General features: G+C 36.1%; 1 protein-coding gene across 1 annotated transcript in view; it reads left to right on the top strand.

The window, feature by feature from the left end:
- The window catches only part of sema5a (sema domain, seven thrombospondin repeats (type 1 and type 1-like), transmembrane domain (TM) and short cytoplasmic domain, (semaphorin) 5A), a 209,275-nt gene extending 193,375 nt beyond the window's left edge, over positions 1-15,900 (top strand). The window contains exons 21-23 of the mRNA XM_026938143.3: positions 4,678-4,722; positions 7,366-7,577; positions 14,336-15,900. Coding sequence (XP_026793944.2) covers positions 4,678-4,722; positions 7,366-7,577; positions 14,336-14,455 — 377 coding nt within the window. The 3' untranslated portion in view covers positions 14,456-15,900. The remainder of the gene's footprint in view (positions 1-4,677; positions 4,723-7,365; positions 7,578-14,335) is intronic.
- The last annotated feature ends 242 nt before the right edge of the window (positions 15,901-16,142 follow it).

The raw sequence follows: 16,142 nt of genomic DNA, 5'->3' as shown, positions 1-16,142 counted from the left end.
GTGAACTCAACCACCTCCTTATGAATTTGATAATCCCTGGATACAGACCTGCTGTGAGACAGTGCATCCACTGACTGCTTGTATTAGTAGGCAACTATTAAAAGCAAAACATGTGCATTTAGCCATTTCCAGAGCTTATTCACCCACCACATGTGATTTTCTTTCCCCATGGTGGAAAGAAATATGCCTTTTACGGGTTTCTGAAAATCTCTACAGCTTGGAAATTGATATCCTGACATTGTCCCTGGTTTTTCTTTAAGTTTCAGGTTTTTCCATACACAGGACTGAAAACAGACACTTTGTGAACACCCTGGGTGCTAAATTTAGTCCAAAGGGAAGGACTCTGAGCTAGTACATCAGTCTGCTTATGTGGACGCAGAGAAATTACCTGAGCTCCACAATAATTGTGAAAAATGTAGAAAAATGTAGAAATATGCATTGCTCAGAGCTGTGGTTATAAACCACAAACTGGTATGGATAGCATATGGAATGGCTTTTAGGTCTCTCCAGAATGGGACAGATTCTGCCTCTTTTTTGGAATTGGAAAATATCTTGGAAAGAAACTGGCCAGGCACTCTGGTTCATGAATTATTTCTATTTCCTGGTCTTCTAGTAATAACAGCAGTCATTTCAGCAGTCATTATAGCCAATTTGCTTGGGTCTCTGGGGGTGTGGCAGTGGTCAATGGTGAAACTGTACACAATACCCTATGAATAGTGTGCTCAGTAGCCTCTAATCTTTTGATATCAAGTTCCAATGTGTCAGTCAAGAGGGGGAAAACATCCACAGTATATTTTCAAAAGTGATATTGGATACCCCGGCACTTTTAGCAAATCATGCTCTAGGGCTTCGATACAGTCTGCTTTGACATGAAACCATCTTTGTGTTCTGTATCTAAGCACTGAATCCTGTGTAACTCCATTCACCCACTGTTGCAGTTTTTGAAACTCAACTCCACAGGAATAATGTGACAGCATAGAATGGCTCCTAGTTGCCCCTAGTTAAGATAATGTCTCAGACAGAAGGAGGCTATCATTTAATGCCTTCTGGGTCTGTACACCAAAGACCTGTCCAGGTACCAGTGGCAGATGGCACACAGTGTTTGTACCAGGCTGCAGCAACAGCAAACATTTGATCCATCCAAACACGTCTTCTCATTTGTGTTAACAGCCCCAGTGATTTACTGTTATGGGATGACAATCTTGCTACTGGTGCTCAACAAGGAAAAAAGCAAATGGGAAAAATCCACTAATTTTTAAGAAAACTACCCTACCAGTCTGGAATGTAGAAAATAGTACTGAAGGAATCCCAACTTGAGGAATCCCAACACAAGCTCAGATTACAGAACAATAAGGCACAACTAAAACAAACTACAGACATACAGTAACACTAATAATCAATTGACAAGGATCAGCTGGAGCAGGAGCTACGGAAAACAGAAACACATACACACACTTCCTGTATTGACTCCAGAGCACGCAGACTCCAAGTTGTCTTCATATCGACAGGGAGTAATGCATGTTCCACCAAATAATCAATCTCAGTGGCGCTGGGCTAATTAGTGACTCGTCCCATTCCTTGTGTAAGTGGCCTGATCGAACACAGGCATTACAGTAATGTGTTTTGGGATCCATTTGCATTTATTATCAAGCAACTGAGATACTTCATATATGACTGTTTGTAGAGACTCATCGGGACTTGTCAATTTGACAAACATTGGTAATATTGAAGAGTTCAGTAGTTTATAAAAGGTAGGTTTATGTATTGCATGATATAGGTAATATATACTTTATTTGCCCATTTAAAATAAATAATTTTATGCTAATCATTATAAGGTGGGGCATGGTGGCATGGCAGGTAGCACTGCTGCTTTACAATTCCAAGGTCCCGGGTTGTACATGTTCTTTCCTCTGCATTCTCTAGTTTGTTCCCACTGTTCAAAATACATGCTGATAGGTGCAATTTGCCCATAGGTGTGAATGTTATTGTGCATGTATGTGTAATGTCCTGCGATTGACTGGTGTCCTACCCGGGGTGTATACCTGGCTTACACCAAGTATTCCCAGGACAGGCTCCACAGAAACCTTAATCAGGACAAATGTGCTGACTGAAGATGAATGAATGAACGAAAAAATTAACAAAAGAACAATTGATTGCATGACAAAAATTATCTGTAAGAGCTTTGCCATATGTAGCTGATAACATTCTTTAAAATGAGATAATGTGGACCTAAAGTTAATTTTAAAAACTAGGAAATATACTGCCCAGCCGATACTGTATTCAGGAGCAAATTTAGAATCTTATGAATAAAAGGTAGGGTGATTTCAAAACGAGAGAATACGTAAAACATAAGGAGTAGGAACGTGAGAACTGGGAAACAATATATATATATACATATATATGTATAAATATACAGTCACCGGTAGTATTTAGACAATGACAGAGTTTTTGTGATTTTGCCTTTATACACCACCACAATAGATTTGAAATAAAACAATCAAGATGTGATTGAAGTGTAGACTTTCAGCTTTATTTTAAGAGGTTCCACAAAAATATGGCATTTACCATTTAGGAATTACAGCCATTTTAAGCAAAGTACTTCCATTTTCAGGGGCTCTAAGGTATTTGGACAAAGTGACATAATTGTAAATATAACCATAATTTTAATACTTGGATGAAAATCCTTTGCAGTCAATGACTGCCTGAAGTCTGGAGCCCATGTTCTCCAAACTCAAATTCTGAGTTTCCTCCCTGGAGATGCTTTGCCAGGCCTTCACTGCAGCCACCTTCCATTGCTGCTTGTTTGTGGGTCTTTCTGCCTTCAGTCTTGTCTTCAGTAAGTGAAAAGCATGCTCTATTGGGTTGAGGTCAGGTGACTGACTTGGCCATTGAATAATATTCCATTTCTTTGCCTTCAAAATATATATATATATTATACTGAAAAACTAGGACAAGTGACGCCACAATAAATATAGCTTCATTACACTGTTTCTTTTTTCTGAAAGAGTCTTAATGATATTTACGTATAACCACAGATACTTTCATATTGAGTGATGTTCAAATCATGCAACAAAAAAAGTTATATTAAAGATATTTCATAAATAGATAACAAAGATGGCATACAATATACTTGCTAATTTATGGAATAAATAGAGGCACAATCATTTTAAAATCAATAATATGGGTGTGAATCAGGTTCATTTAAGAATCCATGAAGTTTCTATTTTAAAATATTAAGAAATTATTTGAGAATTCAGAATTTACATTTAATTGAAGATTAAAGATACATTTGATTCAATTGTTATGAAAATTCAGTTTCAGGGAATAAACTTGGGGTTCTTTCCCCATACAGAATGGTGGTCATTCCATCCTTTACAGATTATAATCTGTGGTTGTATTTCCATCTGTATCACCACCCACCCAGCCCAAAACACCTAACTGTTAAGTATTTGACAAACATAAGAATATAAGTAATAAGAATATTAGTATTAATATAACTAAAAAGTACCATCTGGATAGACACAGCATTTTACATTGAAAACCATTTTTTGCTCCCTGCTACATATCGTCATTGAGTGTGCAGAAAATTTCTTAATACTTCCAATCAATCATGAAATAGATGCTTTAGAAAAGTCTCTCAAACATTTAGTTGGTACGGTTCCCATCACTTCACTGGGAGCATATTAGAAGAAAAAATCAAACCCAGGAGAGTGAAAAAAAGTGTTGACTAAATAGTTGCTTATGAAGACGGCTACAGGTAGTGATATTGTCTAGGCCTCACCTTATTGTCACACTGGACATACAGGGATCAAGTTTGTGATCTATGTAAATTTATGATTTAGTTGTGATTACATAACCTTGTATAACACTGACATCTGTGATCATATGAATAGAAACCTGCTGAAAACTAATTGCTCAGTGTTACTACATAGCTGTGAAGTTTTATTGTTAATGTGGCATGCAGATATTGTATTACAGATGTAACCAAAACCCTGTCCCAAAAGGGCTTCAAGTAATTTTAGACCTACTTGGCTTTCTCAAGTTATTCACTGAACAACTGGAAACAAATCATGTCTAGAAGGACTCAGGAAAAAATTGACAAACCACTTGAATTGCCAATTGCACCTGACATTTTCATTTAGTATTCTCATTTGAAGCTCTTATTAAAGAGAAGTGGATGATAGGATTTGTTGTGTGGACTTTAGGCATTCGTGCTGTTTATTTGGTCTACACTTGAGTTTGAATGACAGTTCTCAACCTTCCCTAACAAATTGAATTGAGGAGGCAAACAGAGCAGGGTTCAAAATAACCAAACCAAATGATGTATCTGTGAAGACACCAAGTATATAGACTAAGCCCTAACCCAACAACTATACAAACTGAGCGAGTACAATACTAATGCAAATTTAGCGTAGTTTTTTCTATGTTAATATGTGTGAGCATGCAAATATGCAGATGAGACTTATCAATCTAAGTACTCTGTGATGAGATAGTTTGGCACCCTTCCATTACAATTCATTACAGAAGCCTTTGGAAGCACTCCATTACAAAACTTCATTTCATTTAATTACGCCTGGCACTCGTCATCACAAGCACATTGGGTGCCAGCTTTATTATTAGCTATTTGTCTCTCTCTTATCAGCCTAACACTTGTGTTTTGTTCCTTTTCCTCCTCAGAGATCTCTGTAGCACACTCGAGTCACACGGAGAGACGCTGTGGAGGTAATGATTTATGCAGTGTCTTACACACTTCTATTATACACCAGATGGACAAGTCAAGAAGATTTTATATTATCACAGCCTTCTACATGTGAAATATCAAGGCTCAGAGTGCAACACAGAAGACAACACATGCCCACACAAAGTGCAAATAGTACAATGTAAGACAAGAACATACTCATAACTGTGAAAAGATGAACACATTGACTATAGGAGGGATTATGACATAAATAAAATAGTTATTACTATAACAGATATAGAAAATGAATGTGGTACAAGGATGCATGAAAATATATTTTTTTTTATTCTGTAATAAAAAGCAATTTTATTCCATATAATTCAGCAACAGGTTTTATGGCACTTCAAAAATATGCAATGCATAGAGACATTAAATGCCATGAATAAAATAACAGATCATTTTCAGACTGTGTATAAACCTGTGTTAGATAACAGAGAGCTTATCAATTTATTGACTCAAAAACTAAAGCCATATATATTTTCGTAAACTAAACTAAAATATTAATTGTATTAATTCATTATTAATAATAATAATAATAATAATAATAATACATTTGAGGTAGTCAAGGAAAAAAAAAACTAAAAAAAAAACGGAGACATCATTACCTGTTTACTTGTTTTCCGAACAACACTGGTGAAACTGGAGCTCTAGTGTAAAAATTGCTTCTGGCAAGAAGAGAGTTATATTTCAAGAATGCTACCCAACATACAATTTATATTCACTCTTTCTCCTCTAAAGGTCTGGCACAAAAACTCACCCCACAATTTTCAATCTGTCTGCAGAATTAAAAACACTAAAAAATGAAAGTAAAATAACAGTCTAAATAAATAAATAAATGCCTCTAAAAAATTTTTTTAAATAATAAAAAAACCACATAATCAACAAACTAATATTTAAATGAAAAACCAAAAGACATATTAATAAGAAAGGGATTTATATAAATCTTATCTTTTATTAGTATATGCAGCACACTGTTATGAAATTTCACTCTCCATCAATTCTGTTTTTATTTATCAGCACTTAAATAACAATTGTGTAGTCCTCACCAACTTCTACAAACAAACAACTAACCTCAGGTGACAATAAAAAAAGCACAAAAAATTTCAATATGTAGTCATTTTTCCCAAAAAGTAAACCAACATTCAGAAACCAGGTAGAAAAAAATAAGTAACACCCTTCCTAGTTCCACAATCATTAAGAGAGTAATTAGAGCCAGGTGTTACTAAAGAAATGCACAAGATTAATTAATCATCAAGAAATGATGAAATCATCAATCTGGGAAGGGTTATAAGGCCATCTCCAAACAATTTAAATTTCGCCATTCTACAGTGAGAAGGATTGTTTACAAATGGAGAGCCTTGAAGTCAGTTGCCAGTCTTCCCAGGAGTGGGCGTCCCAGCAAATTCAGTCGAAGGTCAGACCATTGCTTAGCGGTATAAAGAAAAACCCAAGAATTACATCATGTGACCTACAGTACGGGCCTCTGTAAGCATATTAAATGTTTATGTTCATGACAGGAATCAGAAAAAGACCGAACAAGTGTGGCTTTCAGGGAAGGATATAGAGAAAGTATATGGAGCACAACTTAGGTTACAAAATTGCATCTGAACAAACCACAACCGTTCTGGAACAATATCCTTTGGACTGATGAGACCAAGGTGGAGATATTTGGTCATCATGCCCAGCACCATGTTTGGTGAAAATGAAACAGTGTATTGCCACAAACCCCTCATACCAACTGTCAAGCATGGTGGTGGATTTGGGTAGTTTTGCAGCCAGAGGACCTGGGAAAAAACCGTCATTGTGACAACGATGAACTCCACTTTATACCAGAATATTCTTGAGACAAATGTGAGGTCATCTGTCCAGCATCTTAAGCTGGGCTGAAATTGGGTCATGCAACTGGACAATGATCCCAAGCACACCAGCAAATTGACATCTGAATGGCTAAAAAACAAAATCAAGGTGTTGGAATGGCCAAGTCAAAGTCCAGACCTCAACCCTGTTGAGATGCTGTGGCAGGATCTTAAGAGAGCTGTGCATAAATGAATGCCTTCAAACATCAATGAACAGAAGCAATGCTGTAAAGAAGCTTTTATTTTTTATGAGGTTATTTATTTGTTTATAGAAGGTGGTGAGGACCACACAATAGTTATTTAGGCCCTGATGAAAAAAAACATAGAACTGATGGAGGGTGTACTTCTTTTTCCCATGACTGTATGTTTACAAAGGGTGTAATATGGTCTGTAGTGTACACTACTTACCAATATTCTGTCCCATTGATCTTGATGTCCTTAGATTATATAGTAATGTTATTGTTAATATTCATTTTTAAATAACCAATGTGTTTTTATTAATCTCAGTGATGATCAGTATAAATAATCCTGATGGAAACTTAACTGCAAACACCCTTTCATGTTTGGGGATCCTCCTGACAGCAGGTGTATGTGCATAGGTCTTATTTGAAATATAGGGATGTGACGGGATGTCACTAAAATCAACTTTTATGTTACTTCTTTTTGTGTGTGCCAGTGTTTCATGTTGCAAAATCGTTTTTTGATTTGATTTTTGTACAGGGTTAATTACGGATAAATTTAATTCACCATCTGCTCTCTTTCTTTGCACAGATTTCAACGTATTCCACATGATTGCTGTGGGCTTGAGCAGCTCCATTCTAGGCTGTTTGGTCACTCTACTGGTCTACACCTACTGTCAAAGATATCAGCAGCAATCCCATGATGCAACAGTGATTCATCCCATTTCTGCTGCACCTCTTAACACCAGCATCACCAACCACATCAACAAACTCGACAAATATGATACAGTGGAAGCCATTAAGGTCAGTATGGCTCCATGCTGCTCAGAGATAATGTCATACATCATGGTCCAAATGTCTGAGTCTAGTACCAAGAATTGTTTTGATTCCATTAAGTATCCTGAATATCCAGGTCACATACCATTTACTTCATTTTTCCAAATTGATGTGATGTCCTTGAATCAAAATTACCCGCTTTTAGCATCATTCACTTACTATTCACAATAATCTATAACTGTTACATCCAGAAGTATGAGAAAGGATGCAAATGTGGGAGTTCAGCTTGTGTTTATTAAGGCGAAGACAATCATAGTCATAGTCCATAAAACAATAAAACAGACTTACACAGTAACAGGGAAATGGCTGAGAAAGGGCTGGAATGGAAAGGGCTAAACACAGAAAAGGTGCACACAATAGGAGAACAAACCAATTACATGACAGACATGGAGAGGGGAGTAGAAACAAAAAAAAGAGAGATCGCAAAACAAACAAACATGTAGTACAAGGAACAATGCTCTGAATCATGTAGCACGCTGAAAGGGGCAGTTTGTGACAATAATTAATGAGTGAAATGTAATTTTTTTACTATTATTTTACTATTTAAGACCACAGCATCCCCACTGGAGTTTTTTTAACTATTATTAAAACTTTTTTGTTTATCATATACTATTATTAAAACTTGTTTGTTTATCGTATAGAGATTCTCTGACAACAACATTGCACACCTGGGACTTCAGAAAAACCCTGACTGCTAAGTCCTTTATAGAGATGATAAAATCCTGCATATTACTTCATGATGTCATTGCTAGAGCCAAATGGAATGACATTAAAAATAAGTGTTTTGAAACTGGAGTAGCTTACTGGAGTAGCTGACTGTACTTTGTTTCAAACAGTAAAAGAGGAAAAGACTAAGTCATTCTAATAAATCAATAGAATATGTAAAAAAAAACAATAAATAAATGACCTATACTATATGAAAGTAGTTACAAACATTCAGAAAAGGCTTGAGGCTCAGAACGTAGTTTACAAAAAGCCAGAGCTTTTTAGAATCAGATTTTAACACATGGTTTAATTGAAATAAAGCAACAGAAAGTTGCAGTTATGGTTATTCTTGTCTGCTTTGTTGCTGCCCTGAATATGGGTTTCACCGGCAAACCATCAAATAATGCTAAGAACAAATGCCTTTGATCAATAAGAACACACATTTCATGATTTAGTTTGTGGAATCTTGTTTGTGGATATTATTTGATTAAATATTGTTTTTTTGATAACAGGTGATCTAACACAAATCCTTGGTAGTGAACTCAGATTTTTGGATCCAACTGTAGATTTATACTGTTGGATCCAGTATGTTCTTTGTGTGTCTCACTCTGTTGTTTCTGTCTAAAAAAATCATCCCTCATACACTGCTTTCTCATAAGTGATTATCTTACCCTGACCTGTGTATTCAATGTTTAAAGATAATTATCTGATATAAAAACAGAAGACCATTTTGCTCAGAGGCTGCTCGAACTATTGTTGCGCATTCTGATCAATTTGATATTGAAGTCGAGTTTTTCGCACAGCATAAAGCAAATGCATAGGAAGTGTGCATAAGTGTGCAAATGCCATAAAATGTAAAAGTAAATGTAAGTGTTTCTGTATTTTGCAAACATAGTCAACACAACAATTACGATGTGATTAGGGTTGAGTCTTGGCAAATTAAAAGAGCTCCCTCTTATTGCAATTTCCGACTCTATTGTGAAATTGCTTACAGTATATCATAACTATGGCTAATTACATTATACTGCAGACTGGAGCATCCCAATAGTCACTTACAATATTAAGCAGTATTACAGTTGGCCATAATGAGTTTGACAGGCTATAAGGATAGAAAAATGGGGTAGAATGTATTAAGTTGCCATATAATGAGTTTTCATTAACAGAATGACAAATATAATGCTAAAAAGTCCACTGAGTCCACTGCTAAAAACTTTTATTTATTTCTAATACATAACCTAGGTGGTCCTTGGTATTCAATAATGCATGTCATGACTAAAAATATAATCAATAAATCTTTTCAAAATTATTGTTTAATTTCTTTAAGAAGACTCATATGAATTAAATTCCATTATACAATAAACATTCATTTCCTTTAATATTTAAAACTGACAACATATTCACATTTATATAGTTTAAGCAGTAACACATACACGGTTAACACTCAGTGTTAATTGTTTTCATATTTTTGCCAACATCTGACACTGACTCAGGACACTCCTTTATGCATTATCTCCCTTACTGATGGTATATTTAGTCCACATTAACACTTTCAATGACATAATAGAAAAGAATCTTGTTGGAGAAAATATAGCTGGACTAAAGTGCATTCATTTTCTGTAACTAGTTAATGAGTAATTGATAGTATAGCTATGGTCAGTGAAATGTCTTCACATAGTGACACGTTGTCACTAATCAGAGCAAGCCTTGAGGCAAAAACTGCTTAATCTCCAATGAAAATATGAGGCAGGGCTTATTGCATTTTTAACTAAATTCTAAGACGTTTAAGTGAGCTGTTTATATTATATATGCATATTGAAGGCTAGAAGACATGATATATCAGATTTTGGAATCAGGAAAAGTTCAGTTGTAAATAGAAATGAGCAACATTAGTTCCAGGTTATGAACAAATGGAAAGAAAAACTGAAGCCAAATGCTGCCACAGTGGATTCAATCTAGGCTAGTTAACGTACTACATCTATTTAAGGCAAGACACTACAGGTAGAAATGGCACTTTTGTTCACATAAATAATTTTTTTTATTTTGCATAAACTGCATATATAACATATCTTGGCTCGTAGACTGTAATAATATAAAATGTTAAAAATCATGAAATATGTTTATTTCTGTGTTTGTTCATGCACAACCACTGCATTCTCTGAAAGTTAGCAGCTTTGAAGAAGGCTTAAGCTCTGCCCACTTCAAAATCATGCCATATCATATATCCCTAAAAGGTTGTTTCCTGCTCTTTTAGTTTGTCATTATGATATACATGTCAATTTCCTTTAGAAACCTTATACACCATACTTACTAAGGTATAAACATTAAACCACACTGTATTTTTAAAACCATTTTTTAAAACTTTTTTTTTTCTGTATTCAGAACTAAAAATCTCAGTTTCTAGACTAGATTCTAGACTTCTAGACTTGCATTCATGAAATTATCATTTCTATCCCCTTTCAAAAGCGTATTACAGAGGACTGTTGGATTTATGTTTGATTTTACACTAAAACGTAATAGCAAAAACAATTTGCTGGTATTTTCCTGAACAAACTGCCTTCGTCATCTTAATTCTAACATAGGACTAGATTTTTGGTTTTATTAAATTTACAAATGTACACATATTTAATCAGATGATGCCTCAATTATGTAAATAACTGTTTTTGAGAATAACAAGTAACATAACAATACAATAACATATAAATAACAGGTTTTTGATACAAAATACAAATACAAAAATTATTTGAAGGATATTAGCAATCATCTGGCAAAGATTACTTGTCATATTTATTGTTTTAAAATAAACACCCTAATCAGTTGTAAGGTCTTGTCTTAATGAATTAATAGCTAAATAATCCATATTTTAATAAATGAGATAAATATATTGCTAGAATATGTATATGTGATGTGTACACATACAGTATATAGTTCTGCTTGCTAGTGGACCCATGTGTAAGTATCCAAATCAAAGGTATTGTTACAGGATTAGTACCGAGGTTTTAGTCCTGATTTCGCTCTGCTCCCTTCCTCTTCGCAGCCTGACGTTTCTGTACTCTTGCCTTTGGATGACCACAGCATGCGCCAGGCTTTATCCACTAACACTGGTGTGACCCGACGCTTGGAGATTTTCTACTAACTCTCGATCAGCATATGTCCTCTCCTGCGTCTGTCGTTCCCCTGTGATTCTCTCGTTCTCTGGCAGGTGTGCTCATGCATTTGTTCTTCGGGTTTTTCCATCTTTCATCTCATTCCACAGGGCTCAGAGCAACCAAGGCTTGTGAGAAGGCAGTGTGTAACATTTTTTGCCTGTTCTGTGTCGCCGCTGTTGCGAAATGGCTACATCAGTCATATGTTTTGTTGCTTGTTGCTTCACCTTTCACTTTCTTTGTTACACTGTTCACAAAGTAAAACAGGTGTCTGATTCAAGGTTTTTTCAGTTGTTTGATTGACTGCATTGTTGAACATTTTTCTGTTTTCAGTCTGTCTATTTTATTTAGACAGACATTCTTGATCCAATAAATATATTCAGATTATGTTTTTGTGTAAATTACCACAGATGATCAAATTAATATTGTTACACATGTGAGTCAAAAGTCTCTTTATTTGGGCACTCCCATCCTCATTTCCATCCAATTCCATGTCAGAGGTCAAAGCACAGGCAGAGGTTAATCCATAATCCAAATCTAAAAACAGATAATGATCAAAACAAAAAAAACACACTAGAAGAAATCTTAGGAGAACTGAAAAACTAATCTTGGGAACTAGGGACATACAAAGTATAAGTGAAACTCAGGAACTATAAGGACTAGGGGACCAAGTGAACAAGAAGGAGTAGGGAAACCATGAAACCAAAGAAATGAGGCAGCAAGAGTTTTGGGAAACAAGGGACTAGGAGCATTAGGGAAACTAATGAACTAGGAGAACCAGAAAAACAAGTGAACCTGAATGATAAGAAAGCCATAAAACCAAAGAAACAAGGCATCTAGGGGGAGTCAGGAAACAAGGTGGATTATGGAATCCAGTGAACAAAGAAGACTAGGAAAACTACAGAACTAGGAGGATTAGGAAAACAAGGGTACGAGGGAAACAAAGAATCTAGGACTAACTAGGGCAAATGACGGACTGGAGAAATGTGAGGACTAGCAAGACAAGGCAACTAAGAACACTAACAAAGGAACTAGGGGAAGTAAGGGAAATGAGGGAACTAGGATAACTGGCAAAATGTGAAGACTAACAAGACAAGGCAATGAAGAAGACTGGATAAACAAGAGAACTAGGAAGTATAGGCAAAATGGGACATAGGAGGACATAAGACTGATAAATAATGAAACTGCAAGTACTATGAAAACAGTAGAACTAGAACGACTAGGGAAATGAGACAAGTAGTAGAAATAGTGAACAGCACAGACTAGGGAAACAACATAACCAGGAGGACTAAAGAAACAAGGTAACTAGGAGGACTAGAGGAACAAAGAAATTAGGAGGACTAGAGGAACAATGGAACTAGGGGGACTAAGAAACAACATACATTATATGGCCAAAAGTATTGTTTGGCTATCCCCAAATTGTTGCCACAAAGTTGGAAGCACACAATTGTCTACAATGTTTTTGTATTTCCCTTCATTGTAACTAAAGGGCCCAAATCTGTATCATTATTACAGTGCCCCTGCACACAAAGCAAGGTCCATAAAGACATGGTTTGCCAAGGTTGATGCGGAAGAACTTGAGTGGCCTGAGCCCTGACCTCAACCCCACTGAAACACCTTTGGGATAAATCGGAAAGCTGACTCTGCGCCAGGCCTTCTCACTTGACATAAATGTCCGATTTCACTAGTGCTCTAGCTGAATGAGCACAAACCCCAACAGCTACACTCCAAAATCTGTTAAAAAGCCTTCCCAGAAGAGTGGAGGCTGTTATAATAGCAACTCGGTGATAGTAAAACTGTGTTAATGCCCATTGTTTCGGAATGGGCACATATGGGTGTGATGGTCAAGTGTCCACATACTTTTGCCCGTATAGTGTAACTAGGAGGACAAGAGAAACAAGAGAACTAGGGGGGCTAAAGAGACAGGCAACTAGGAGGACTGGGAAATAAAGAAACTACAAGTACTATGAAAACAGTGGGACTATGAGGACCAAGAAAATCACAGAAATAGCAGAATTAGACTACTGCATGGACTGGGGAAACAGGGTAGCCAGGAGGACTAGAGAAACAAGGCAACTAGAAAGAATAGGGGTCTAGATAATTATTGAAGTAGTAGGCTGGGGAAATGAAGGAACTAGGGAACTGCTTTGGAATTCATCATTAAATACCTGACAGATTAACTCTACATCTACGTGCATATGTACACTAATTAATGAGACATAAGATAAATGAACAGGTGGAAATACTAATTATGTAATGGGTAGCATGGGAATGAAGAAAAAGGGAAGTAAACTGGTCTAGCAGATGGTAGGGTCCCAATCACCAGTAATATTTCCCTAGTTCCTCAGTTCTGTGGTGCCTCTGGTTCCTGTATTTCCTTAGTCCTCCTACTTTCACACATGGCCTCCAAACTGTCACAAAATCTAGAAACAGTTCTTCATGTTTGATGATGCTCAAAATAGCCAACATTCTAATAAGAACACTAACAAGAAAAGTTAATAGAATTATATTTTGTCTTCCAAATGGGTCACACTTTATCTCTGCCCAAAAGTGCTACCTACATATGCTGTCTCTTCCTAAGTGGTTTGTAGAGGTAGTGACTATATTTTGAAGTTTACATGATAAGAGTAGTGTTTGTATAACGCATAACTAATTATTGACACTACTCACTAGTAGCCCTCCTCCCCTTTCACCAGGGTATTTGATTTATTTTATTTATTTATATATCACTTATTTCAGCATATTATGTTCTTTATTTTTAGTGTTTACCTGTAGTGGTGTTTGAGAATGTTTTTCCTTTTGCTTTGTGAAGTCTTTTAATCTTGAAATGATAAATCATGTAAAGCCTCACTCAGTGCACTTCTCTCTCATTCACAGGCTTTCAACAAGAACAACTTGATCCTGGAGGAAAGAAATAAATACTTTAACCCCCAATTAGCCGGAAAAACCTACACCAATGCCTATTTCACGGACGTCAACACCTACGATGACTATTAATCACAGAGTTTTATGACCAGCACTGCTTAATTAGCAATTCCACCACCGTGAACAGTTCATGGAGTCTGTTTTTTTTTTCCCTCATGGCTTGCATTGCTGTATGATGTTTTATGTGGGACCATTTTAACATCACACATCAGTAAAACCCCATTAAACCATCTTCAACTCTAACAAGGACATTGTGCTCTTCTGGTGTGTGGATATTACTGCGCAAACTCAACTCTGAACAGCAAAAGGATATCTCCAAGGTGGAGAACTGTTTAAAAAACTTTGAGAGTGGATCTGATCCCTCTGTAAACTCTCTAAGAAAGACCTTTGGGCTAGGGGTTGGTGCTTTTTGCATGATTTTCATCTTTTTATTTCATTTGTTTGCATTGCATGGTTGATCGCGCTCCAGCAGACCAGGTTATGTCCTCAATGACCAGATTGACCCTTGACAGCTTTGTCTGCTGTGCTGAATCAGCAGCGACCCCGTGCCTCCCACATTGGTGCCCAGAATATTTGCCTGCCTGAAAAAAAACAAGTGTAGATACATTGGTGTCTGGCAAATATGTTTATCCGCTCAAGCTAATACCAGTGATGGGAATATCTGTGGGTTTATTTTTTTGTCTTGTACAGTATATTCATAAATCATAAATTGTACATCTGTGTAGCTTTTGTAGACCAAACTCTTATAATGCTTGTTGTTTCATCCCACTGTAATTCATTAACTTTAAAAAGAGAATTTAACATTTAACAACAAACGCATTAACACCTTTTTATAACTGTAATCCTTTGCTAATTTGAATACTAAGATCATATTTATGTTCAGATGTTTAGTACAAGATGTCATAACTGCATCGTAAGCTCATATTTTCTAAAGAGACGCTAATGTAAAAGCATCTTCAGCATCTAAAAGGTAACATCATTTCTTCATGATGATAACCATATTGGTGCTGTATTTTCCAGACTATAAGATGCATTTTTTTTCTTTGCCCTCTAGTAGGTACTTTCTTACACTGTATGTTATAAAAGTTTGCAGTTTGTTCAGAATTTTTTTTGTAATTATAATGTGCCCATTTGTTTGTTTATTTACGGTAGCCCCACTACTGTAGTTCTTATGGTAAATTGTAATCCTGTTTAGTAAACTATGCTTATCATTATTTTGTCTATTTGTACTTAAGCAAAATTAAATACTAGAAGGCCACTAAAGTTTCATTCACTCTTATTTCTCAGTTGTTTCAAAGGTATTTACAAAAAGATAATACATTTTTTCAACTAAGCAGACAGAATTTAGACGAGTGTGTACACTCTGGAGCAACTTATTGTCTGGAAAATATGGTAATGCAGTAATCAGTGCTGGGATATCTGTTGTGTTCAATTTCTACTAATTGTTTTGGTTTTTTTTACATGCAAAAGTTCTGTTCGCTTGTTTTAATGTGCATAAATTAAAACAGCTTCATACAGCTCAGTGTTTCGGTGACTCAGTGTTTCAGTAAATCGCAGTGAGGCTCCAGGCCGTGATGGATGGCATTTCTTACAGAGTTGGGATGCGTGAAGGATACTTTGCGGTGACGTCGATCCTGTTTTGTTTGACATCATTATGCACAGGAGCACTGTTCTCCGTCCACCTTCAACCTGATGGGCTGATGTGTTTAGAGGGTAATCGAGTGTGTGCAATTAATCAACTCTCACAGCGTGTGAGCAG

Source organism: Pangasianodon hypophthalmus, chromosome 22 (genome assembly GCF_027358585.1).
Source record: "Pangasianodon hypophthalmus isolate fPanHyp1 chromosome 22, fPanHyp1.pri, whole genome shotgun sequence".
Taxonomy (NCBI): Eukaryota; Metazoa; Chordata; class Actinopteri; order Siluriformes; family Pangasiidae; genus Pangasianodon; species Pangasianodon hypophthalmus.
Note: the sequence above shows the minus strand (reverse complement) of the source record. Positions and strands in the feature narration are given on the sequence as shown.